At 47.8% G+C, this 27,191-nt stretch overlaps 1 protein-coding gene across 1 annotated transcript in view; it reads right to left on the reverse strand.

The window, feature by feature from the left end:
* Myo16 (myosin XVI) overlaps window positions 1-27,191 on the reverse strand; it is a 328,439-nt gene that overhangs the window by 200,049 nt on the left and 101,199 nt on the right. The window contains exons 3-5 of the mRNA XM_048341097.1: window positions 23,685-23,755; window positions 16,996-17,139; window positions 2,461-2,569 (exon numbers count right to left, since the gene is read on the reverse strand). Coding sequence (XP_048197054.1) covers window positions 2,461-2,569; window positions 16,996-17,139; window positions 23,685-23,755 — 324 coding nt within the window. The remainder of the gene's footprint in view (window positions 1-2,460; window positions 2,570-16,995; window positions 17,140-23,684; window positions 23,756-27,191) is intronic.

Below are 27,191 nucleotides of genomic sequence, written 5' to 3' on the forward strand. Positions count from 1 at the left end.
TTAATTGCTAGGCCCAGGTTCACAGCATAAGCCGGAATGACAGCACAATGAGGACCTGCGAAGAGCGAGCTTGCGTGTAATCTGCTCAGTCGGGGCCTCACCTGCCCCCCCACCCCCCGCCACCTGTGCCTGGCGTCTGTCACAGCAGATAGCGTGGTATCTACCCGATCTGCAGCAGCATGAGGCGTGATGGGAAGGGACGCAGGCTCCACCACCACCAGCTGGTTATGAAAACACAGGGCGGAAATACCCAGGGCCAAACAACAGCCACCGCCTCAATTTGCAATATGAGAAATCTGTGAGGACATCACCCTGGGCTGCTGCGATAGACAGTTCCAAATGTGCTCCACGGAGAGGGCCGGAGAATAAATGGAGGCGGGCAGCGTTTACGTGGGACTGGACATGCAGAATGGAGACTGACAAGAGGCAGAAAAAGACCAAGCAGCAGGGGAGGGGAGGGGAGGGGAGGGGAGGGGAGGGGAGGGTTGGTGGAAGAAGAGGCCCAGCAGGACAGCAGTACTGACAAAAGGAAAATGGAATTAAAGGCAGTGGAGATAGCAAATTGAGTTTGTTCCAGAAAATGTGTTTCTTACAAACTGATTAGGACAGTCACACTCATGACACATTTCCTCCTAGCAATTCAGTATCAGGAGCTGCTTCTTGGTTTTCTTCCTATTTTTTTTTTTTAAATCAACCTCCCACAGAAATCCACCCATTTGGGGGCTTTACCTTGGCTAGATAATATCAGCCGTGCACTTACCCATATTTCCTGCCAAACAAAATGTTCTACTGGGTTGGAAAGATGTGTAAGGACGTTGATGTATATGCTAACAGATATTCAATTTTCCTTTCTAAAAGGAAACATTTATGACTGTGGCTTTTAGAAATTCAGACCCCCAAGGAAAGCCGAAAACACTCGTAAAACCAGCTCGCTCAGGAAGCACAGCCACATTACTTTTTCTGTAGCAGCTGGAAATTTATTTTATTGATATACAGACAAGGAGTGCACAGAGCTAATGGGCCCGGCTTGATGGGTTTGGAGCTAAGTCCATTCCCATAAAATCAGCAGCGCAATCTGTCATAAAAGTCCCCTTTTTTGATCTCCTTATTATGATTATACTTATTACACGGTTGTTGCTGGGTTTTTGTGGTAATAAGAAACGTTCGTGGGTTCTCACTCTCCTGAGTACTTTTTCAAACTGCCAAGTACAAGACGGTGGTCGGCACCGTGTACTCAGTTCTCCCTGAGAATCTCCTCGAGCTGTGACCTTCCTTGCAGCTTGCTTGCTCAGGGGACGCAGTCCTTAACCTCCAGCCAGGAAATGGGCTTGGCCTCAAGCACCCTTGCCGTTAGCAAGAGAGGACCTGCCTCCAGCAGACCCCAGCCAGTGCCTTCTCCTGTAGGACAGGGCAGAGGGGCACTGGGCACTGCGTTGACCCTGCCGGGGTGACCTTCAGCGTGGACGGCCTGGTATCCATCAAGGCTAACCACTCCTCCCTGGCTTTTTGAGCCAATGAGGCCTTATTTTATGAATAAAGCTTTAAAGACTAGCGAGAGGAGGAGACCAGGCACTCAGAGCACAGGAAGGATGGTGGGAGAACGTCCCTCCCAGAGGAGAAGGGGGGGTTCGCCGTGGCCAGGGCCAGTGAGGACCCGGCCTTTTCCGCTGACCGGGCTCATCTTGGTGAGCATCGCCCCCTCTCTGCTGCCGTTTGCCCCTCACCAGCCGGGGAAAGGCGGGGTCTGGCTCTGCACTTTCTTGTCACCACGCCACGGACCCCCTGGGATTCAAGCGCCTGCCTCCTCCTCTCCCACCACCGGCAGAGCTGACTCACGGATTCCACACCAGCTTCCTGTAATGAGCTGCCCTGTCCCTGTCAGCGGCCTGTCGGGGCTCAGCCCCACGCCTCTCTGGCTCACGCCAGGACCACCGACCGGTCCTTCTTCCGATGACGATGCTCCTACCACTGGGCGTCACGAGGCGGGGGACAGCGTGAGGCTCACGCGGATCCACTTAGGATGTCACCGGCTTACCGTCCCCCCACCCCCCCGCCCCGGGACCGCACGCCTCGGGGAGGAAACACTCGCCACGGGCCTGGTTCCCACAATCTCAGAATTCACCCGTGCCGGCTCGCTTCCCTTGCTGAATAGATCAGAACTACCAACACTGCCCTGCCGGCCGCACGGTGCAGACGCCGCAGGGCTTCCCTTCACCACCGCCGCCTCCTCCTCGGTGTCCGCCGGCCCGAGGGAAGCTGCCTCCATTGGAGCACAAGGCCTTGCACCCTGGAAAGGGGGCCTTGCCCACTGACCAGCAGAGGAAATGCCAGTAGGAGAGCCTAGCCCGCAGGCCTATGGCGACGGACAGGTATGGATAGCTCAACCACGTGTTTATTTCCAGGCATTTATGTATTAATTCCTCCCCTACACACACACACACACCCCGAGTTTCAGCCTACCGTTATCATCCAGATAGGTCAACAGGATAGAGCTGGATTCTGTCCCTTCGAGGGCGTAATCTAGGGGGATATTTCCGTTGACGTCCTGGAGAAAGACATTGGCCCCAGCCTATAGGAAAAAGAAGAAGAAGAAGAAAAAGAAGACGTGATACATACCGTGAAGATAAAAGGCAGATGCCAAGCTTCATTCCAACCCGGATCACGTATGTGAGATCAAGACTTGGAGAATCCGGGAGGGAATCGGAGTTGTTTTTAAGGGAACTATGTCGAAGGAGGTTTGGTGACACCCAGGCCCGCAGAGCACCCCGGAGCATCGGTAGATGGATAGCTCCACGTGGAGGCAAGGCCTGTGCTGTCCTGGTTCTGACGCGATGGGAATGCCCCGCAGCCTTAGAACATCTGAGCCGTGAACTCCTCGAGAACAATAGGGGGTCACACCGAGCTTCCCCGCCCCGCCCATCGGATAGGTGCATTCCTTATTCTCGGAGAAACTCCTCAGGGAACTGTGCTTGCCCCGAAGTGACTTAGAGTTTATGCTAATGGGGCCCATGGGGTTGTCCTTGCCTCTAAAACCTCTCTCTAGTGAAAAGCAAAACCCGGTGGCCACGAAGGGACGGATGAATTCGGTTGGTTATACCACATCTTTTAAACCCAGAGGGATCATTTCTGGCCGCACTTCTGGGAACTTCTGTGCTCAACCCCTCTGTACAAGCAGCATAGATGCAAGGTGAAATTCGCATTCGTGCTTCGGAACGGGCCCTATGAATCATCTCCATGGCTCATTATTCTTTACTGAGCCTCCTCCACCCCTCCACACCACACAAGCTACGCACAGGGCTATGACCTCTTCTGTAACGGCAGGGGGTGGACACACCCCTTTAGCCCCAGCAGGACTGGCTGCTTCTGACACCCGCTTTTCCTGTGTACGGCCCAATCCCCTTGCCCGCGTCAGTAGTGAATTCCTTTTTATTTGGTAATCACTTATCTTCAGTCTTTTTTGTTCAAGTGAACTTGGTGGACACTCGTTTGGCTAGACTCTAACAGAGCATCTCAAAAGAGCTCCGAGAGAGAGTGTGGGTTGGTGCACTGTGGACACGAGTGGCCTTGTGAGGTCCAGGCTGGTGGCCAGTGAGGCACCATCAATGCAGCACGCAGCGAGGTCGCCCCAAAGCTCGCGGTGGGGTCGCCCTTCGCCAGGCTCTCAGCATGGTATGCGGCTGTCTACCTCTGTATACATGAAAACAATTGGCTTAGGAGTCCAGGTAGCTACAGTGCTTGGCCATCGTAATAGAAATAAGAACTGCAGAAATACCAACTACAAGGACAGTGGTATCACATTGGATATAAAATGAAAAAGAAAGGACAGAGGGAGGGAGGGAAGGAGGAAAGGGATGGGGAGGAAGGTGATGGAAAGAAAGGAGAGAGGAGGAAAGAAGAAAGTTAGGAAAGAAAGAGAGAGGAAGAGATGGAAAGAGGGAAGGGGAGAGGAGGACGGAGCTAAGAGCAAAGTTCGAACCACTGGCCTTTGGAATATTTGGGAACACGTCCGCGAGTGCTCTTTTTACCCTCACGCTACCACACAATCCATTCCTCGGGGGTCCTTTCACTCCGTTCTGGATGCCCGTGGCTTCTGGTTCATCCTGTACGCAGAGGTCTTTGAGCTTTCCCCAAACCTCAGTCTTCCTGTGTCGTCCTGGGAAGGCGCTCGGAGCTCCCTCAGGAATACAGCAGGGATATTCCACACCGTCGCCTACAGAACTCACACCGGGAGTTGATGTTTTGACGTAAAAAGGCAGATGTAAAGCTAAGAACGGAGACTCCTTGGCAGGCTGCAATGAAACGTTTTGGCATGCGGTCTCCCGTTATGTATAGGAATTTAGGCAAGTTCTAAGGCAAAACCTGCCCCTTTGGGACCCAGGGGAGCCCAAGACGAATTTCTGCCCTGACCTAGGCAGACCTTGAGAAGGGGCTCCGGTCTCCTTCCAAACAGGTCACAGCAAGATGGGGGCTTCCTGGCAGAGAGACACAAAAGAATGCGCATACAGGGTGAATTAGGAGAGCCGGGCTACTCTGAGGGGGGCTGACATCTCACAGGTGCTGGTGCCACATTCTTCCCCTTCAGCGTGTGTAAATGCCACTGCCTGATGTCTTGTTACCCCCACGTTAATACCACTGACAATGCCATGGGTATGACTCATAGCTGGGATATTTTTATTATTTGCCCACACATGTCGAAAGTAAATGTATGTTTTTAACTGATCATGGCTCCCGTTAAAACAATGAGTTGATCTGCTGCAATACAAAAATGTTCTCAAAATGTCAGAACTCTTCTCTTTCTGTGTATGTGTGTGTAGGTGTGTGTGTGTGTGTGTAGGTGTGTGTGTGTCTGTTTACTGATACTGAACTCAGAACTGTGTACTCTAGCTCACTGTTGGTGTTCTACCTCTTGAGCCACGCTTCCAGTCTGTCATTTTGCTAGTTAGTTAGAGATAGAGTGTCCCAGATTATTTCCAGATGATAGAACATAGAGTGTCCCGGGCTGGCTTTGAACCGTGATCCTCCACATCTCAGCCTCCTGAATAGTTAGGGTCACAGGTGTGAGCCATGGGCACCTGGCAAGATCTTTCCTCTTAGTAGCTTCATGGGGTCCTAACTGAAGCATATCAAAGGGAAACTGAGTCATGTGTCTGAGAGTTAGCACTGATAGGGCACCCTACTTGATTTTTTTTGTTCATGCCGCATGATTGTTCGCCTTGCAGGGGTTTAACTTCAAACTCACAGCTTTCTTGCTTGACTAGTGTTTTGCCAATTGAGCCACACTGTTAAGTGCTGCTTTCTTTCAGGTTATTTTGAAGTCTAGTGGATTTTTATGCCCAAATTGGCTTCAAACTGCAATTCTTTATCAGCTGTCCGAGAATCTAAGATTACAGCCATGAGCTTCTGGTGCTCAGCTTCTGCTCATTTTTATTTTAAAAATAACCAGAACCCCCTAGGTATAGCAAATCAGCTCAACAAATGTGGGTAAATATGATCCAATATATTTTATGCATTATGGAAATACCACACGATAACCCCTCACTTGTTACAATGATTAAAAAGCACAAAACAACAAAATATGTCACTTGTAAGATTTCCTATTTATAATACGATTACATACATGCAGTATAATACATCTTTGCTCATCTAAGGTAAGTACTTGATAACTGTTCAAAATGTTCGTATTGTATCTCAAATCTAATTCTCCTATAAGAGCCCCATATGTAAATTTTCAGCTATAAATATGAAAAAGGAGAGCAAAACTCTCCTGAACTGATGCACAGATTAATGACACATGTAGGCTTGAGCCTTTCTGAGCCCTCCTGTTAATTCCCTCCTGTATTGCTATGTGCATTTGTTGGGATGTCTGCTTACATTTGCAGGAGATGAGACACACAAGGGTTAATGCCTGAGACAGAGTCTTTCACATATAAAACAAGCCTAAACTTTCATGAAAGAAGAATAGTAGCTTCAGGTATTACATCTTACAAATCTGAAATACTATTTTAAAATAAATGAATACAGTACTTATAAAAATATGGATGAATAGCCCTTTTAATCTTCTTTCTTGCTTTTCTTTTCTTAAACAAGGGCTGGCTATGTGTCTTGGTCAGTCCTTAAACTCACAATCTTCTTGCTCAGCCTCCTAAGTGCTGGTTTCACACGCATGTAACCCCATTTTCAGCTCCAAGCTTTATGTACTGGCTTCCATGATTAGCCTCCGTCTCTCCGAAAGAATAACTTCCAAATGAAGAAAAACTTCACAGTTCAAACAGACCCCTATTTTTGTGGAGCTTAATACTGAAGCCAGGCCTTGAGCTTGCTAGGCAAGCACTCTACGGTAGACCTGCAACTCCAGACTAGCAACACACGTTTAATTTGTGCAGTATAGATGAGGGAAAGTTTTTTTTTTTAATTTGCTCTTGGAAAATAAATCAATCACATCAAGATTGGCTTACATCAGGGAATGAAAGTACTAAACGTTACACATGAAAAATTAGCACCAGCCCCGCCATCGAAGCTGCAGTCGAGGACTTGATTGCTCCTACCGGGAGCCCTTGAGCACATTTCATCTTTAATTGTAGAAGCTACAAGGCCACTCCACTTCCGATTTGTCCTAATCTATATTCCTGATGTCTTGGAGGTAGAGCTGACATGTTTGACACATGCACACCCAACTGTGAATGATATTTCCTGCGTGTCAATAAATACTTCTTCTGGCTTATAGGATGTAACCATTTAACCCCAGTGGCTATAACTAAAGGTCTCATTTGGTGACAATTCCATAAGACATTAATGCTGATGTATTAGTAAAATGATTGAATGGAATGTGGACGAAGGGGTGCCGCTCTTTCATGTGATGAGTCTTCCTGGTAGCTTTTTCGCTTGCAATTTCAAGTCTACGGCGAGTTGAATGAGTGGGACCGAGTGATTCCTCACTCCCGCTGTGAGCTGGATTGCTTCCCCTGCAGATGTTACATGAAAGCACCAAGCCTGGAGCGGTGATTGTGACCTCATTTGGGCAGAGGGTCACTGCAGAGGTTCAACCAGTGTTCTGAGTTCCCTTAACTCAGTTTGACCGATGGACTTCTAAGAAGAGAAGCAATACGATATAGCTAAGACAGTCACGCAAAGATGGGAACAGAGATTGGGGTGACACTGTCGCAAGATACGCCTGAGGGGTGCCAGGCGTTGGAGAGGGCAGAAAAACATTCCCTCCTGAACAGAGTGTGCTTGAACTCGCTGATGTCCGGGCTGGAGGGCTTCTGGAATCTACAGCCGGGAGGAAACTCGATGTTCGTTATCCTAAGCCACCGTTGGCATGCTTTATCGTGAAAATCTTGGGTAGCAAAGGCAGTACCCTGACCGCAGGGCTGACGGAGTGCTTCTTCTGCTTCCCAAGCCCATGCACGGGACACTGCCCAGACGCTGATGCTGTGGAGGGCGGGCCTTTGGGAGCGGCTTAGTCCACGGGGTGCAGCCCTCATGAGCCGGCCAGGGCCTTTATACAAGAACTGCAAACCGCCAGGACTGGGCAGCCTCTAGCAGATGGGAAGCTGAGTGGCCACTAAAGGACGATAAGGGACCGCTACGGACAGCGCCCTCCTCACACCGCTTACGACCTAGATGACACTGGACAATGAGCGCAAGAGACGGACCGTCTGAAGTGTCGGTATGTGTTCAATGAACTGAATTCATAACTCGAATCCTTCCGAAGTGTTAGGCGCAGAGAGACTCACTGGTGAGGTTTATAAGTCTTGGAAGAGGAAAACCATTTATATATATATATACTTTAAACAAGAGATTCCCACAATCATAACCATCAGTGACATAACACAGTGGAGGTTCCTAAGGCGTTTGGCCTTGGTGCTGTAGCAATCGCGAGTACCGCAGGGATTCCTCTCCTGGGCAGTTAGTTTCCTGTTCTTCACAGGCGCTCCGCGGCCCCTGGCTTCGCATCTCCCGCTCCCTCCGCGCACTCTGCCGTGGCTAGGATGTACTCATCTCCGAGCCTCCCTCCCCGCTTCCCACGGCCTCCTCCTTCTGTGCTCACCCCCCCCGCTGAAGAATTATGATGACGTTTCAGTGCCGTAATCTGTAAATGCAAACATATTTACAGGCTCACTTAGCTCTCCCGTGGAAGAATGAGCCCTGTGCCCAGTGCAACACTAGGTGTGCCCGAAAGAGATGCTCCTGGACCTCGCCCCCGCCCCCGCCTCCGCGGAGGCCTGTGAAGTGCGTGTGGCGTCTCACCCGAGGCTGAGCTGAGCTGAGCGGGGGCAGCTAAAGGCCTCCACGGTGGGCGGCCATGGCGAGCGGGCTGCGTGCCGGCGGAGGCCTGCGGAAGAGCGAGCTGGGATGCGCGGGAGGGCGCGGCCCTGCGAGAGAAGGACCCACTGGCTCAGCACCGGCCCTGCCCTGGTATGGGAGCCTCCGGCCAGGCCAGAGGAGGCGCAGCTTTCCGCCATCCCCACCCCGGCCCCGAGAAGCAGCTTCTGATGCCTTTAGTCTGGAGCAGATTTTCCACAAGGTCTTGATGCATATGAGAAGGAAGAAAACAAGAAGCACTTGTATTTTTCCTTTGGCGTGTCGACCTCTAACAAGACGATATAAACTGTAATCCATACACTTGGCAAGTCCACTTACTGGGGAACGATGTCCTGAGCACTTATTATCATTAAAGGGTACTGTGAGCTTTTAATCACCACAGATTTTCGTGGTAATAAAATTTAAGAGCTTTATGACAACCATTAAACTTTTTATAACAGTTGAGTCACGTTTAAAGCACATTTGGACATCTCCCTCCACACGCTGCCCGAGTTCACGGATTCCTACATTGTTACAGAAGAAAGCACGCTAACCTTGGACTGGCTCTCTCCATGCTAATGGGCGTGGGGCGCTCCAGTGGTCATGCTAGGCAGAAACCCACGTGCTGACAGGGCAGCGGCGGGGTGCTGAGGAAGAGGACAAACAGGCCAACGGCAGTGTGTTTGCTGAGGGGCAATCCTACCTCCTACGCCGAGGACCAAAGATCAGCGCCCAGCAACAGACACCAGAAAGAGGGGGAAGCAAAACCCAGAAGGGTCCCCTGCGAGGACCGGAAACCACTCTACCCAGGACAAAAATCAGAAGGGTAGCACTGGTGTGCTTCCGACAACCCTCAAGATACAATCTAGCTTTTCCGAGGCAAAGCTACAATGAAGAGAAACGATGGTATTACGCACAACGCTAACGACCGTTATCAGGACGAAACAGTGGCGTAGAGTAGTAAAACTAGGTAAAAGTAACAATGTGTAAGTACAATAAAGTAGAGTAGTTAATTCATAATCTCCATAGGATGAATTGCCCATCCGTGAGAACCACATGGAAGAAATGGTTTAAGGCCTGGAGACACGCAGGATTCCTTCCAAGCACGTATAAAAGGTCAAGCTCCCAAGCTGTCAGCAGCAGAGCTGTCAGCGTCCGCACCTCTGTGTGTGTACAAGAGTGGGGGACAGGATGATGGGGCTAGCTGGGACACCTCCAAGGGGGTTCCGTAACCGTCTCCATGTGACCAAGCCATTTGCCCTTTGTACCTACACTCCTGTATGTGTTAGGAATCGCCCACATTTGTTTTTTAACAATGATTATGTTACCCGTTAGTAAGAACTTGTTTTTCAAGAAAAAAAAAAAGTACAAATAAAAGTCTGGTTGAGATAAACCACAGTATCCTGGACTGGTCAACTCCAGTTTCGCGTCTATGAAATCCAGAGATGAGCAAGAGGGAAACCTTTCGACAAATGAAGGATTATCTGGGGAGCTAGTTAGAATGGCATTCGCATCAATGAATAGCCAGTCTATCATTAAAGGTCAACCGTCCAATTACAAGCTACGATTTCACCAAGGACGCCTATTGAGGGGTGTTTCGGAGACAAAGCGAGGAGCAGAGACCTTGGGCTTGGGAAGAACGAAGAGCCGGATGGAGAGCACGCGTGGAACGGGATTTCCCATCCCTGCGTGGAACGGGATTTCCCGTCCCCCAGGCCGCCTTTCCCAGCGAGCCAGCGGCTTCCTCCGCGAGGCAGCTCTGCGTGCGCCCCACGTAGGCAGCCGGTAAATATTTATCGACTAAAGCCTCACGCGAAACTAGCTGGTGCCCTGCACCCCATTAATCACGCCTTTAATTATTCCCCCAAAGCAGCTTATTTATTTGCTCTGCTGGTGAAAAGAAAAAAAAAAAGCATGTTTTGTTACCATACAGATTTCAAATGTGTTCTGAGAAAAATGCAGCCTTTTCCAGGTTCGCTTATCAGCCCACGGACATGTGGGCAGCTGGCGCTTTCTGTCCCTTAATGTCTCTCCTAATAGAGATGTCGCTTATCTCTGGGAAATCTTCAAATGCAATAGGAGGGCAGCCGTAACACCAGGCGGAGCTGGCTGCCGGGCGGCCTCTCCCCCTCTCCAAGGCAGAGGGGGAGAAGTCGGGGGGGGGGGCGGACACCTCAGAGGGAGGCCTGGCCTGGAGGAGGGACAGAGGATGGAATGATGCTACGTGCCATTTTCTCCCCATGAAGAAGAATCCAGGTCCTGTGGAGGGGGAGGGGAGCTTGGAGGAACTATAGGGGGACGGGGGGACGCAGGAAATTTGCAAGGAGGCAATGGCCTTGGACGGGGCAGTGGCAAAGCGTTGGGGGGACACAGACCCAGCGCTCCTGGCTGGGATGACGAAGCAAGAAGGTTGGCACGATCGGCATCAGGAAACCTTCCCGACAGCTTAAGGATCACGAGGTGGGGACTGGGCTGCTTCGAGAAGCTTCACTAGTAGGACAAGGACTTTGTCCCCACCACCCAAGGAGCAACATGCGAGTCACGAGCCACTGATGCACAGCCAACCAAAGGCGAGCAACACACACACCCTCCCTGCAAGAGAACCCGCAGCTGAGTGTCCTCGCATGCACGGGGGCTGCTGCGGGAAAATCACTCAGCCTCGGGGCTTCGTAACCACAGGAAGTTCTTCTCTCATCGTCTGGAGGCTGGACGTCTGAGCTCCGGCAAGGGCTGAGCCCCAGTACCCTCTAGGCTGTCCTCACATGGGAACAGCCAGCCCCATCTGGCCCCTCTCTAAGGACCAGGACCTCTTCCCGCTGCTCTCCTACAATGTCACCTTGGGGTGGACATCAGTGGACACAATCAACCGAGTGCCCTCCTGGGGAGCCCTAGAGGAACTCGCCCAGGTGGACGGGATTCTAACACCAGCTGACTTGCCAAGCTGACGCCGCAGGCAACGGTACCGAGCTGCACCCGGCTACGGCTCTGGGCCTGACTACTTCCTCGGATCTTGCAGGGAGGACGTTTCCAGGACCTCTTAGAGGCCTGGGCCATCACCTCATGCACTGGCGTCTTAGAGCATGGCCAGTGCCCAAGCCTTTTATGGAACCAGCCAGCAACAACTGGAGGAGTCTCACTGGAGCGGCTCTACTGCAGACAAGCCAGGCTTTGTCCACATCCATCCACACCCGCAGAACTGCCTTCATTCATTTCCCTGTATTCTCTATAACCCACAAGGAACAAAAACCGGTCATTAAATTCAACTGGAAACAATCTCTTAGGTTATGCAATGCTTGTTATGTATGAGTGTAAAGAACCGGAAACAGTTGAAGATGCCCAAAAGGTTGCTTGAAGTGTTGTAGATTCTAAATAGAGAGTATCACGAAGCCATTCAATTCAGGTTTGGGTAAAATATTTTGAAACATGGAAAAGTACTCACAAATTTACGTGAAGTTTTTAAAAATCAAATACATATATATTATGAATCCAAGATGCAGGTGGGACCTTTATATACACACTCACAGAAAAGATGAACTAGGAGAGACTGTATTAAAATATTAACATTGATTTCTGTCTGATTAATGGGATTAGATATGACATTTTCCTCAAATGTATTTCCCAGTGCTTTCAAAAGTAGTACAAGCATGCTACAAAAGGCTTTTAATGGTATATTCTAGTATATAAATTTTAGAAATTATTTTTAAAAGGCACAGATAAAACAAATCTGTCATAAAAGTACTTTTGAATAAAGAATACAATATACAAGGTTTGGGCCCTGAATTAACAAACAACATAAACTAAGTGTAAGCTTTTCTTACATGTTGGAAATTATGTTTCACAATTAAATTTTGCAACCCTCCCTCCTCCCTCCCTTCCTTTTATTCTTTTCTTTCTTTCTTTTTCTTGTTTCTCTCTCTCCTTTTTCATTTTTCCTTTCCCCTTTCTCTCCCTCCCTCCCCCACTCCTATGAGTAGAAGGCTAATAAAATATCTCAGTATTTCTGCTTTTTATCTATAACATTTGCCAAGGGAATCTTAACAACCCCATCTTTAAAACAGCAACAACAGGGCTGGGGATATGGCCTAGTGGCAAGAGTGCCTGCTTCATATACATGAGGCCCTGGGTTCGATCCCCCAGCACCACATATACAGAAAATGGCCAGAAGTGGCGCTGTGGCTCAAGTGGCAGAGTGCTAGCCTTGAGCAAAAAGAAGCCAGGGACAGTGCTCAGGCCCTGAGTCCAAGCCCCAGGACTGGCCAAAAAAAAAAAAAAAAAAATCAGCAACAATAAAGACTTGGTGAAGCAGAGCACCGTCTTTTAAAAATGTGTCCACTCACCTATAGAGTGACCTACACGGGAGGCAACAGATATTTGCGAGTCCTTTCGTATAGGAAACCTCAGTAGAGGGGAATTCACTGGGACGTTACAGATGAAAAACTGAACCACATCCTCCCCGGCCATAAACAGAAATTCATTTTTGCTCTCCTGAAGCATACAAGCATTTTTAAATCTCTGTGGGCAAATCCTGATGTGTGCCTTAGTAGATTCGATTTTAAATGAGCTCTACACTTGAGGCTAGTGTCGAGTTCCTCTAAAACAACACGAGGACACTGAATGTCCACATGTGTAGCACAGCCAGAGCCCTCATGCCCGGCAGCGAAGTCTTGTATTTGGAATAACTCGTGGCTGCCCTGGACAACCATGGAGTCGCAGTCCTGACCGCACAAATTTTGGGGTGAGCGGGAGACCATGCTTCACCGTGTTCATGTTTGTTCTCCTGGACACTGGGCTCCTGCGCTCGGAACAGGACCATTCTCCGGAGGCCATTTCCCTCTGAATTCCTCCTCTTGGCCAGCAATGTGTGCCTAGCACTCACCAGGTCTTCTCATGGTTTGTCAGCTCGCTCCTTGTTTTTTTTCACTGATCCCTCTTACCCATCATGTGTACGACTAATCGTCTGTGTCCACTTGCTTATGGAGAACACCTTTTTGGCTACTGAATTCTGACAGTTACGAAAACAGCTGCCATAAACATGTTTGAGTGAGTTTGGTTTCCTCTGCAGGGGAGTGGAGCCAATGTGTCGGTTTCCAATAACCGTCTGTGAGTGGAGCATCTGAGACTCGGATTGCTCATCTACCTGGACAGAGGGCACTTGGCTTTGTACGCACATGTCAATGTGCTGATTTCCTTACGTGGGGTAGAGTAGCCAGCATTCACAGCAGAATTTGTTCAATGATTCCAGGACATAAGTGATCCCAGCCACTTCCCCGCAAAAGATTTCCATTAGAAAATGTTTAAGAAGATTAATCACTAACGCGGGTACCATCCACCCAAATACGGGAATCCTAGGTGATCAACATAACTTAAAATGTTCCTTTACAAGGAGTTTTTCTTTCTTATATCCTCTCACAAGGTTCTGTCTCCAAAGGCAAACAAAAGTTACAAACTGGACTTCTAGATATTCAGACCAAAGATAAGAAACTCATCTGTGCAGAAATGGTGAGACAAAGGGTGAACCAGTTCAACCGTGAAACACACACGAGACACCATGTTGGAAATGCACTATACAACTTGGTGGGGATGGAAGGGAAAATCTGGGAAAGAATGAGGGGGGGCAGTAACACTGTTCAAAAAGAAATTTGCTCATTACCTGACTAATTTAACAGTAACCCCGTCTGTATATCTCCTTTACAATAATTTTTTTTTTTTTTTGGCCAGGCCTGGGCCTTGGACTCAGGGCCTGAGCACCGTCCCTGGCTTCTTCCTGCTCAAGGCCAGCACTCTGCCACCTGAGACACAGCGCCCCTTCTGGCCATTTTCCATATATGTGGTGCTGGGGAATCGAACCAAGAGCTTCATGTGTAGGAGGCAAGCGCTCTTGCCACTAGGCCATATTCCCAGCCCCATACAATAAAATTTAAAAAAAAAAAAAAGGAAAAGAAATTCATCTGTGAGTCACTCTCTTTCTCTCATCCTTAAATCCAATATCAACCTGAATTTAAGAGCTGTTCCCTGTTTCTTGCCTATAGAATGAAAGCTCCCCAAACCCGAGACCCTTCCTGTCACTGTGCCCTGCTGATCTCTTTCAGTAAAGACAGAAGGGAGTCACGTGTCTACACGGTTCTCTAACCCACCAATCGGATTTGGAAACTAGAATACTGGGTGTGCCAAGCTAAGCCATGTACAGTGGCACCTAATTCTGTAAATAAAACGAGCTCTTGAGGTTCCTGGCAGGAAGATATTCTTGTAGCAATTCAAAGTTTTATGACACAATATCTCATCAACATTTATTTGAAAGTCAATTATTTCTGTGATGGATATCTGGGCTTCCTGCAGAGCTTTGTGAATAAGGATACCCAGACTTGCTCAGTCCACTTATTAAATTCCCCTGGGCGGCATGGTTATTACGCACATAATTCATTCATGCTAGTACTCTGCTGTGTAGTACCTAGGACATAGTAATTATTCAATAAATAAGTGCTACACGAGAGGAAGAATGAATGAACTGTGAATCCTTGGGATCCAGTAAATGAGTTATAGAATAAAAAGTGACTGGCGGATAGATTACTTTGTGCATTAGGCTGTATTATTCTATGGTGTAAGGAATGGAGCATTTTCATGACTTTCCATGCAATTGTTCCAATAATTTGAAAAGTACAGATTTAACTATATAACCACACAGGAAATACAATTTCTATCTCTCAACTTTTTCTCTTATATGAGGGCTGGGAATATGGCCTAGTGGTAGAATGCTCGCTTCATATACATGAAGCCCTGGATTCGATTCCTCAGCACCACATATATAGAAAAAGCCAGAAGCGGCGCTAACACATTCTAGAATAAGAAAAGTTTTCTTGGCTGTACATGGAAGTAAGGCTGGAGAAAGAAGTGTGAACTCAGACAGGTGAGGTCTTGGTCAACAAAGAGCACTGAGGAAGGGCAAGAACTATTTAAAAATTTCAGTCACAGCTGCATGAACTCAAACCAAATATGGCCCTTCCTTAGACAGAAATAAATGAAGAGACTCTTGGCAAAAGGAGTAGTGTGATTAACAACAGTTCATCAGAGGAAATAATTCAAAATAGGCACTGAAAAACTTTCCATTGCCAACCAATACTTAGGAAAAAAATAATAAGAACACAGGAGAACTATAAAGTCACAGATGAACCTCTCATGGAAGCATCTTGTAACAGAAGTAGTTATTTCATCTTGGGTGTCCAGAGACTGAACTACCCGGGATAACATGTGGAATTCGCTGCTGATGTAGTAAGGCCTGATGCTCTTTGAGGTCCCAGCTTTCCAGAATCTTCTAGGTTGACCACTGTCCGGTATCACTCACAAGATCAGCTGCCTTCTGCAATGCGTTTTCTATTATACTTTACTCTGTTCCAAGCTAATCCTCAGCCTTGGTGCCGGTAATTTAGCTCCTCTTAGTTCTATTTTAACCAATAGATTTTATTCTTACAGGTAAGTAGCTTCTCATGTAAAATACTAGTCCTCCAAAAGTTTCTAGCTTAAAAAAGTAGTCCTTTCTTTTGTCTTTTATTACTAATTGAATAGACTCTCCATATTCTAGACTTGAAAGAAAAAAATACTTCCAGTGACATTTATCCCTACTTTCACAAAGAATACATATTCATGAGGGACAATTTAGAGAAAAACAGAAAAAAAAATTAAACCTCTTCCAAGATTAAAGAAGTCTCAATTCACAGTCATTCATCCCCAAAATGCTTTCACTCATAATTTCTAAAATGAAGGAAGCACATTATTTGCCTCTCATACAAAGTATGTTCCAAGTGTTGAAAGCCAGTATGGATGAATAGGGCCTTGTGTAGAATTCGGGTCTTGGCGGGCATAATAAAATATGAGGTCCTACACACGGCCTGGAATGGACCCTGAACGCAATAAATGATGTCATCAGAGGAAAAAACAATGAAGCGTTTGGACACGGACACAAAGGAAGGTAACAAGAGGTAGAAGTGGAGGGATGCATTTATAAGCCCAGGACATGAGCCAGAGCCAAGGAAGGCAGACATTTTTCATGGAGTTGTAAGGCCATGATACCACGTTGATTCCACGTATCAATCTTCAGGACTGTGAGAAAATACATTTTTTGCTGTTCAGCCTCTCAAGACAGGAGGTGGTTTGCACGGCAGGCACCGGCACTGAACACCAATCATGTGCTGAGAAGAAAGGGAATGGACTCTAGACAGGGAACTTTAGTTCAGATCTAGTGCTTGTTATTTAAGCAGTATGAGGTGCTTAATATATGTGATTTTCAATTTCCCTGTGAGTAAGAGCTTGAGGGTTTACATAAATAATGTATCTGAAAAACCAGGACATCATAGGAAATCATTAATAAATTTGAAGCACTAAACTGGACAATAAAATCATCCAGCTATTTCATTTAACACAGACATATCAAGATATAATTCCCAAGTACAGGCAAAAAGGAATAAAGCTTGAGACGGCATCCGTTCCATTTGTTTCAGAATTTTTGAGACCTGTAACTTTAGTAATGGCCTGGTGTTCTAAGTATATAAATGATAGTGTTTTCTTCAAATGTACCATTATATAGGAATATACACATGTGCGTAGTACCACAATATAGGAATGTTATTAGTTAAATACATAGCCTTTTACGCGTCATCAGTTCATCACAAGGCAGATAAACTGGATGGGTTTACTTACCAATAAAAGTAGCAGCACGATATCCGGGTTGTCGCACGCACAGGCGATGTGCATTGGCGTCCAAAAGTCCTCATCCTGGTGGTTGACGTCCACCCCTCTGTCAATCAGGATCTCTGCGACGAAGGCGTTGTCGTAACGAGCACACTGAAAGGAGGGGACAGCAGCAATGAAACACAGCTCGGTGTGGTGTGATCCACACCCAGTTTGCATAGGTAGAAAACTCCAGTGCTCAACTGCAGCAGAGAAGAGGCAAAGCCACCGGGAAAGGAAGGGCGTGACGGTCAGTCGGACTGGACGGATGTGGACAAGGAACAGCAATAAGGAAGACGATAGAGATGAAGACAAGAAAGTTGAAACTATGATGTGATCAATCGAGTTCCTTCCACTTATAGCTAAGATTACTAGAAAAAAAAATACCGAAGCATTAGAAAAACGCGAAACATAATGATTTTTTATTGTTCTAGTCCTTGGGTGCTGTCTCCAAGATTTTTTTGCTCAAGGATAGCTAGTGCTCTACCCCTTGAGCACAACTCCACTTCCTTGTTTTTGTTTTGTTTTGTTTTGTTTTTGGTAGTTAAATGGAGATAAGAGCTAGTGTGTAGGATCAAGAAGAGCCAAAAAAATCTTTTTTTTGGCCAGTCCTAGGCGGTGAACTCAGGGCCTGAGCACTGTCCCTGGCTTCTTTTTTGCTCAAGGCTAGCACTCTGCCTCTTCAGCCACAGCGCCGCCACTTCTGGCGGTTTTCTGTATATGTGGTGCTGAGGAATCGAACCCAGGGCCTCATGTATATGAGGCAAGCACTCTTGCCACTAGGCCATATTCCCAGCCCCCCCCAAAATCTTTTAATGAGAAGTAAAGTTGTTGGAATAAAGCTACGTAGATTCTACACCATCAAGGAGTAGTACCAATACAATATGTTCTTGGTATGAAGTCAAATGAAACAACACAACTCAGTTGCGTGTGGAATAGAAACTTATAGATGGACAACTTTGGGAAACGATATGAAACAAGTCCGTGGAAGGAGGATTGTGTGTGTGTGTGTGTGTGTGTGTGTGTGTGTGTGTGTGTGTGTGTAGCAAATTATAGGAAAGAAGGTAAGGACCAGACAATGAAGTTTCAATAAATGGTTATGAGACTGTGGTGGCCAGATCCAGTTGACTTTCTGAGGTTCCTACAACACGGAATGCCTTTCCCACTCTTTATCCCTTGGCTACCTCACTGCACAATCGGTAGCAGTGTAACCTCCTCAGGCTGCACCCCAGGATTCCATGGCTACAATTCAGACACCTCAGGTACGGATAGGGTGTCTGTCACCAAAAGAACATTAATGAGACACCGTGCTGAATGTCAGATCAGCCCTTCTCAAGTGAGCTGGCTTTGAGATTCACATTGTAGAGGATCATGAATAATAATTTGACAGCCATAAAAACCTTTTAATCACACCTGTCTGAAAAGATTAGGATGGGTGAACATCCCTGTAACCATAATCTTACAATATTATTGTTATACCGGAACACTAATGCTCCCTGAAAAGGATTTCCTTTAAGATAACAAATCTTCTCCCCAATCCAGGCTTTTTTTTCCCCCTCACACTTTTGCCAATTCCTCGTGACGTTTTATGACGACAGGGAAATGAATGCGCCCACAGCCCGCGGTGCTCCCCAGAATGGGGACATGCCAAGAGTCTCTGTGTGCAGCCTGGAGCCGTGTCCCCCACTCTGGTCCCCACCATCCCCCTCCCAACACGCCAGGCCGGTCCACCTCCCAACCTTCAGAGCTCAGTGGGAAGCCCGGGGCCCCCTCGCCAAAGCCAAGGAAGGACTTCAAGGTAGGGACCATGGGGAGATAAACCGACATCGTACCCCCTGCTAGCTCAAGCCCTGCGACTGAGCCACACACCCGAGAGCCAAGCCTGGAACGCGTCTTACACCAGCCCCACGTGGGGCTGTTCCCTGTAAGCGTGTCCTGAGCTCTGTGCCCTTCAGTGCCCTTGCCTCCCACTTGTCGTCATGTGTTCATTTTGCTCTGTTTCTACCCCCCCCCCCCCACTGAATCCCTGGAACACAGCCCTGCTCATCTGGAAATGTCCAGAGGGGCTACTATCCTGGAGAAAGCCATGTCTCCCGGAAATGTCCAAACCTCTTCCGTCTGTGTCGAGTCTTCTAGAATGTGAGTTCCTGCACCTCCTTGCTTTGCTTCCTAAGATTTCCCAGTTGTTCTGCACCCCTCTGCTCTGTCCCAGGCTTCCCTTCCCTTCCCTTGGGGGGCCCCAGAGATGGCCTGGCCTCCAGTCTGAGCTCCATCCACTCACGAGGGCCAACAATGCGGGGTGAGCCCGCCCTTCACGAGAGCCTCACAACCTGCCCCCCGTCTTTCTTCATCTGCCACTCTGCTCACCATAGGCAAGGGTGTCTCTAGTCCTTGCCATTCTGCCCCACTTGCTCTATGACCAGAATGTCCCATTAAAAAGTGGGATGAAGAGCCTGTGTTGATGTGGGAGAACCTTCAGAAGGGGGTGGCCAGACAAGGGTCAGCATGATCTCAGCGGAGAGGAAGGTGGTTTGCAGGACCCCAGTTCGGTCCTGCAAGAGTGAATTGCTACAGAGAAGTCCATCTTTCCTCCTTTCTGGCTTCTAGTGCAGTCCTGCGGCGTAGTGTGCTGTCTCCTCTTCTCCTACTGCCAGGACATCAGCAGAAGTGAGCTAGATGGAGGAGGAGGGCAATCTTGGACTGCCAACTTCTGCAACCATAAGGTAAATGCACTTCCTTGATGTAGACATCATCCAGCCTTGGGCCCTTTGCTAGAGCATCTGAGAAGCAACTGATAAAATTGTGTTTTAAAGCATCAGGGTGGCAGGTACTTAACAGTTAAGAATTTGAAAAATGAATATGGGAACCAAAAATGCTAGAAGAAAGGATTCTGAATGCTTTTAATAAATGATAGAAAGAATAATAAAACAGGTGCAATTAATCAAAGCACATGGGATATGTATAGAAAAATCACAGCAAAAACTCTTTGTACAACTGACACATGTTAAAAACGATGGCTGTTGTAGAAGACAGCTGTGTTTACACTAACTTAAACTATCCACACTATACACTTGATCTAACACTTGATGTGATCTCTCATTAATATGTATTAGTTTTATATCTTTATGTATCAGTTTTTAAAAAGTAAGTTTAATGTAACTGGAAAAAGTCCGTTTAAATGAAGAATAATTTACACAATATACATCTTCCCAAAAACAGGGAACCCATGACTGACAAAAAAAAATCTTATGTCATGAGACATTTTCTGTCGTAGTAAAGAATTATTTGTCAGTCCATTCATGAATTTACCTACTTATATATCTACCTACCTGTCTGCCTGCCTGCCAGTCTGCTTACATACTTATTGGTCCTTCTGTCTGTGTGCCTGTTTCCATCTAATTTATCTGATTATATTTTATGAACTCCTTTCACCTGCTTTTGCATTCACTAATATGGATTGGCTGTGCTTTCATATTTCTCATAGCTCAGTTTGTTGAGCAGGTGCATGAATTCCATTGCATAAACGCATTATCTGCTGCATGTTAAAACTGGGAAATGATTCAGTAAGAGAGTATTTCTCATGTCCCAGCTTGACTGTGGTCCAAGGATGTTACCATACAGGATTAAGAGAATTTGCATAAGTGAATCCAGTCATTCTGTATCCCATTGTCTTCAGGGAATCCTTCCATGCAGTAACCCCAAACCCTAGGCATTTTACAGCAGAGCCTCTGCAATTATTTTCCTCACTTCATAAATGCAACTGCAACAGAAATTTAATTCTCGGTTTCCTCTCTATTGGCTTTAAGAGATTAAAAATATCTGGTGTACATTATAACTTTTCTCCATTACCTCGGTCTGTCCTAAAGTGCTCAACAACCCACATTTGCTGAGACATGAGTTATTGGATGACTGGCAGGTAAGCACACGGAGTCAAACCCATTTATGGACCGTACCGAAAAGGGTGGCACTGACCCAGACTCACTGAATTCATAAACTGCTTTGTTAGATGGAAACTGCTTCGTACAACTACTCAGAGATAACTTGAAATAGTCAATGCAAAAATAAAAAGCAGAGCCAGGTGCCGGTGGCACGCGCCTGAAATCCTAACTACTCAGGAGGCTGAGATCTGAGGGTCGTGGTTCAAAGCCAGCCCGGGCGGGAAAGTCCGTGAGACTCTTATTTCCAACGGAAGGGGTGCTGTGTGTGACACAAAGTGGTCCACCACCAACCTTAAATCTCGTGGAAACCTTAATTCCCAATATAAAACTTTTTTTTTCCCCCTGGCATTGGTAAAAGAAACCTCTTACAGCAGTTGACACTTGAGATACGACACTCGATGAATACGGACGGGGTTACATAAACACCACCCCAGACCCCACGCACACACGTGCTGCCCCCCACCGCAATGTCAGCCCTGGGAAGGGGTGTAATTAGGGCTTCTGTCTGAGCAGCCTCAGGCTTCACCACGCGGGGAGCCCTCCAGGTGGGACGCCCCACAAAGCTCCTCACACTTGACACTGCAGATGGCTAAATTGCCTTTTCCACACCGGAGGCGTTCTGCAACCCTGCAATTTCGCCTCTCTGGCAGCCTGCAATTTTTCGTGTGTTTCTATTTACTGAGTGGCTCTGGCAAACGGCGACTCCTCCGGCGCAACCTCTGCTGCCACCTGTGCTCCTCGCCTGCCCGGCACAACCACAGCCGGACCCCGGCCGTAGCGTCCAACCTGTGCCCGGTAACAGCAACAAGCCACAGCACATCCTCCTGAGAGGAAACCCAGCCTTTCCCAGCCACCCGCCACCAGATCCTGTCCTGCCCTGTTCCTCCGATCTCTATCCTCTCTCAGCTCCCTTCCTTCTCATGAACCAGAGAGCCTGTGCCCTTCGGGGTCTCTCATGGAGCATCCGTTCGCTACACAAGGCCTGTTTAGTACGCAGCAGCTGCGGAGACCATGAAAGTGTTCGAGACGGTCACAGGCTTGGGTATCTCAGGCTAGCAGAGAGAAAAAGGCAGATAATCATTAGTTACGAGGCCCCTGTGGCAGGATCCTGCGTCCTGCTACCTGGGTGAGAAGGGTAATCATGTGAGCCAGAAAAGGAGCAAAGACTCACCACCACCCAAGAGCCTCATTGCCTGCCTCCCTGGTCCACCAACACCTGCACACCCCTCTCCAGTCTGCTGTGACCACAGGGACCCTCAGAGCCCCGTGCCCGTGTTCGTCCTCACGTTTACCACGGTGTGAGATGTCCATAGGTGAGATGCTCACGCTAGTCAGTTGATTATCTCTTCAGCACATGCTCTGAGCCCCACTTCCACGCCAAGCCACTCTTGGACACTGCAGACACGGACGTGAGGAGGGCATGACAGGTCCGGCTTGTACCCAACACATGCAGCCTTCTCAGTGGTGATTGGTAAAGGAGGGGGAAGGGCCTGCCGGCAGATACAATGTGGCCATGCCCGGAGCCTGGCAGGCTGCTTTGGGAAGGGGAAGGGGAAGGGGAAGGGGTAGGGGAAGGGGAAGGGGAAGGGGAAGGGGAAGGGGACAGGGAAGGGGAAGGGGAAGGGGAAGGGGAAGGGGACGGGGAAGGGGAAGGGGAAGGGGAAGGGGAAGGGGAAGGGGAAAGGGAAGGGGCAGCAAGGGGTCACCTGGCCCAGGTACATATCCAGAGGACTGAGTTCTACAGCAAGAGACATGGAGCAGGACCACAGGCCAAAGCCTTCAGGAGTAGGACGCTTTCCAGCCAGGGGACAAAGGAAGTTCTGAGCACTGGGCAGCACGAGCGCCCGGGCTACGGAGTGCAGGAAAGTCCAGTGGGCGACGGGCGTGCGGGGAAAGAGGCCGTGATAAACCACTGCACCCCAGCTTAGGGCTCGAGGCTACATCCCAAAGGGGGGCAAAAGCAGCTGGAATCTTCCGATTCATGAGGCAGAGGAGAACATGCTCTTTAGAACTCAGATGCATTATGTATGTGACCTAACGCCTCTCTCTGCCCCTACCTGCCTATTTCTCCGTATCTTTCCCCCTCGCTCTCCTCTCTTTTCCAGTCTCTCTCTATTTCTCTCTCTCACAAACACACTATACACAAACATATTACACACACACACACACACACACACACACACTATACTATACACCGAATAATCCTTTCCTGGGAATATCGTTTTACTTCATTTTTCAACCGAAAATATTTCTTATCTATTAACCAGGTATATTAATATTTTTCCATGCTCCTATTTACTTGTTAAGTTAATGACTCCCTAGGTTTATTCACATTTACATAAGCAAGACCCACAGCAAGGTAAAGTTTTATTCGAGAAACAAGGACAACTCGGAGCAGTAAAAGAAAGGAAGACTGTGTGCAGCTGGGCGACTGACACTAAAATATTCTGCCTGTGTCTCTAAAACTCTTTCACTGTGAAAGCATTTTTCTTGAGGGCAGATATGCGAATGCTAATCCTTGAAGATTATTTACAAACTTCAGGGCAGAATTAATCATGACCGTTCATTATCTAAGCCTGCCGATTGGAAACAGGGAGTGTTTCTGCTCCTCATCTGTCAGGTCAGATGCTGCCCTGGGCTCTGAGCCCTTGGCGGTTTCTCTGGCTGGTGGGTGTCACCACCCACCCTTGGGGGGGGGGATCCCCTTGTCGGGGCTCTTACCAGGTGGAGTAGCGAGCCTCCTGAAGAGCCCAGAGCATGCGGGTCCGCACCCTCCTTCAGCAGCCGGAGCACTGCAAAACAAGAGAGGGCGTGAGTGAAGCCAGACTCTACCACACCCCAGCCGGAGCGACAGCTTCGCATTCGCACCCAACACATCGACAGCGGCGGGATGGGCGTGCAACGGGCGCTCGAGCCGACGCCAGGCCTTCCCCGGGGTCTCACGGGGGCAGTGATTCTTTTCATGTTCCACCTGCTCCTCACCTTGTAAGGAACACGGATTCAGTGCATCCTCTTTAGCACACACACACACACACACACACACACACACACACACACACACACGGAAAACAAGGAGGCTCCTGAGACCATGGGTAAATGGTCGCTGAATTTTTGCCTTTCCAACTTCTTAGAAACTACTGGCATGAAAAATAAAAAAAATAAAAAAAAAATATATATATATATATATTGCAACCTACATTTCCCCTGGTGCCATTGTTCTTGGCAACTTTTCACAAAGCGTGTGTGTGTGTGTGTGTGTGTGTGTGTGTGTGTGTGTGTCTGCATGCATGCACCTGCACTGGGGTGTGAACTCAGGGTCTCACGTTTTCCCTGAGGTCTTTTGCTCAGGGTTAGCACTGTACCAGTTAAGACGCCGCCACTTCCAGCATTTTTGCTGGTCAGTTGGAGACAAGAGTCCCATGGAGTTCTCTGCTTGGGCTGGTTTTGAACCCCGAGCCTCCAAGGTGGGAGTCACTAGGTCCTGGAATAGAAGGCACTTCTGTACAAAGGGTTGCATGTCCTTGGGGAGAGTACATGCCGATGACCAGAATGTGCTCAGCTGAAAGAAGGCCGGTGTTTGAACACTGAAAGCGAGCGTATCAAGACACACAGTGGTCACACCGTCTCATGATGCTGCCGCCTCTTACGCTCAGACATTCCATTTCACCCCAAAGAAAAAAGTGAAGCACACATAATCAAAAGTTCTAAATCGTGCTCCCCGGTTTTCGGGTCCAAGAAACACATGCTTTGCATTGCGGATTATGGACTTGGAATACTACCATGTTATAATCCACCGTTCTTCTGTCAATGTGCTTGTAATGTGTCAGCCGTCATTCCTCATTTTGGTAATTAGAAGCTTATATTAATTCTGTTTATTACTTTGAGAAAAATGTTGATGTTAATTATTTTGGGAATCACCTTTGATTCCATTCATTTTGGCCTTATTTCCCTCTATAGTTCTCTTATTTCCACTCATTTTTTTTGTTTACTCATTTTTCTCTCTCTTTTCGAGTGAGTGTTTCATTATTTTCCCACACTAAATGTTGGGCTCCGGCTATCCCTTTAAGAGGCGGTCCCGAGAGGCCTGCCTCTTCTCCCACCCTGGGGCTGCTTGGCTGTTAGCCACTCCTACCCCCTTCCGGGTCCAGAACCGGAAGAGGTAGCAAACCAGCCCCGCCTTCCGCCTCAGCCACGTGTGTGAAAATGGCACCGGGCCAGGCCCAAGGGGCGGTCCTATGGGATGTGATGACAGGAAGTTCTGTGACATCACTGTGATGGGCAGCTTATCAGCCTATCGCTAGTAGGCAGTTAGTCCCTCCCCTTCCTGCCGCCATTACTGTTATATAAACCCCTCCCCTGAGTAAAACCAGTGGGAGTTCCAGAAGCTCACCCCCGAGACGCCTGCGTGACGCCCATGTCGTTCTTTAAGTGTGCGAGGGGAGGAGGGGCGTCTCGCGACTACGCACCGCCAAGGTTTGCACATTGGGCCGCACTCCAGCTTTCCGCCCGGAGGGACGGGGCGGGACACGCCCGAGGGTGAGAGGGGTCCCCACAACTGAAACTTCAGGATCTTATCTTTACAGCGTCTCCTTGCCCACTGCTGTCTGCTCAGTGGGCCGTCGTAGCGGCCTGCTCGTGAACGAACTTCTGTTCTCCAATGAGAACCATTTCTCGCAGCACTGTTGCCGCGTGAGCTCTGGGCAGCCTGCTGGTGCAGGAGTCGTGGTTTGTGTTTCGCATTTCCTCACCGGTCAGTAAATTCCAATTATACAAACACGGGTTAGACCCAGGCAAGAGGTTCGAGTCTTCTGAGTGTCTCTGCGCACGTACACACAGCCCTCTGTATTTCGAGGGCTCCTCATCACCTTCCACGGGCCTCTCCTCTGACATCTTCTCATCACGGATGTGGCCGCTTCTTGTTTATTACATCGAGGACCGCAGCTTGAGGCAGACGCAGCACTGACCAGGCACTTCTGGACGCTGGTTTCTTTTTACAAATGCCCCCCCACCCCACCCCAGCAAACTTTGGCAGTGAACTTATTCTAAATCAGGTCACAGCAAACCAAGGTGTGTGGTGAGTAGGAGTTTCCAGGGAACTCCCAGACAGATCAACCTGGCAGTTCTCTGGGTGCTCTCTCCCACAACGCCTCTTGGGCTGCTGATAGTTTTGGTACTGCTGTGTGTTTGGGGCTGCTCATATTCCAGGCTATGATGGAGCGTGGAGGAGAGGGTATGTATGATGAGGAGTGTGACAAGAAAGCTCAGTGCTTCAGCCATTTCTAATGGCTCAGGGATCCTTGGGTTATGGCAAGCCTTTGTTGTAAATCTCCAGTAGTCCTAAAAACCCGTTCAGCTGATTTCCACTTCCACATTTCCAAGGTTCAGGCTCCTCTAGCGGAGGACAGGCTTTCCGTGGCCTTTCCCTGCCGTCTCAATGGCTGTACCTCTCATACATTGTAAGCATGACAGAAAAGTTCCAAGGAAATATTTATTACCCATGGAAAATGAAAAAGAATCGCCTCACACGAGTTTGAATAATAATGACAATAGTTGTGCTTTGGATAACTCTTAAATTGCCAAGGTTTTGTAAGATAAAAAGATTATTTTAAAGGTTAATGTCAAACTAACCAGTGCTACAGAATCTCTTAACAGTTCTATTCTGGAATATATATATTATAGTGGGAATTGGGAATGGCTTGCTTACTAAAACAAGTCTTTCACCAACCACTCTTTAGATATTCCAGAACAGACTACAAGTGACAGCTTTATAATGGCATATATTGAACCCCCTACTGTGGGAATAGTAAAGCTTGAATATATACAATCCAAATACATGTTTTAGCCTTTCTTTCTTTTCCTGTACACATGATCTACTGCCAAATTGTGTTGCATGTATTGAAAATGCCCTGTGCCAAGTTGCAGAAAGCACCTGAGCTTCAAAAGAATTTATAAATAAACTAAGTGAAGTATAAAAGGGAGCAGTCTCTATTGTATTTACATATTTTGTTGGTAAATACAAAAAGGGGGAACAATCATATATTTATATATATTTTGTGAAAACAAGTGAGTTCTGGTTTGCTTGAATTAATAGTCTACACACATATACACACTAACACACACACACTTTTATATATATATATAGTCTTGCACATTTACTCTCTGGTATGTATTCTCTATATAATCTTATGAAAGTATCTTGGAAGGCCCAGACAAAATATCAATACAATC

The sequence above is a fragment of the Perognathus longimembris genome, chromosome 3 (assembly GCF_023159225.1).
Source record: "Perognathus longimembris pacificus isolate PPM17 chromosome 3, ASM2315922v1, whole genome shotgun sequence".
Lineage (NCBI taxonomy): Eukaryota > Metazoa > Chordata > Mammalia > Rodentia > Heteromyidae > Perognathus > Perognathus longimembris.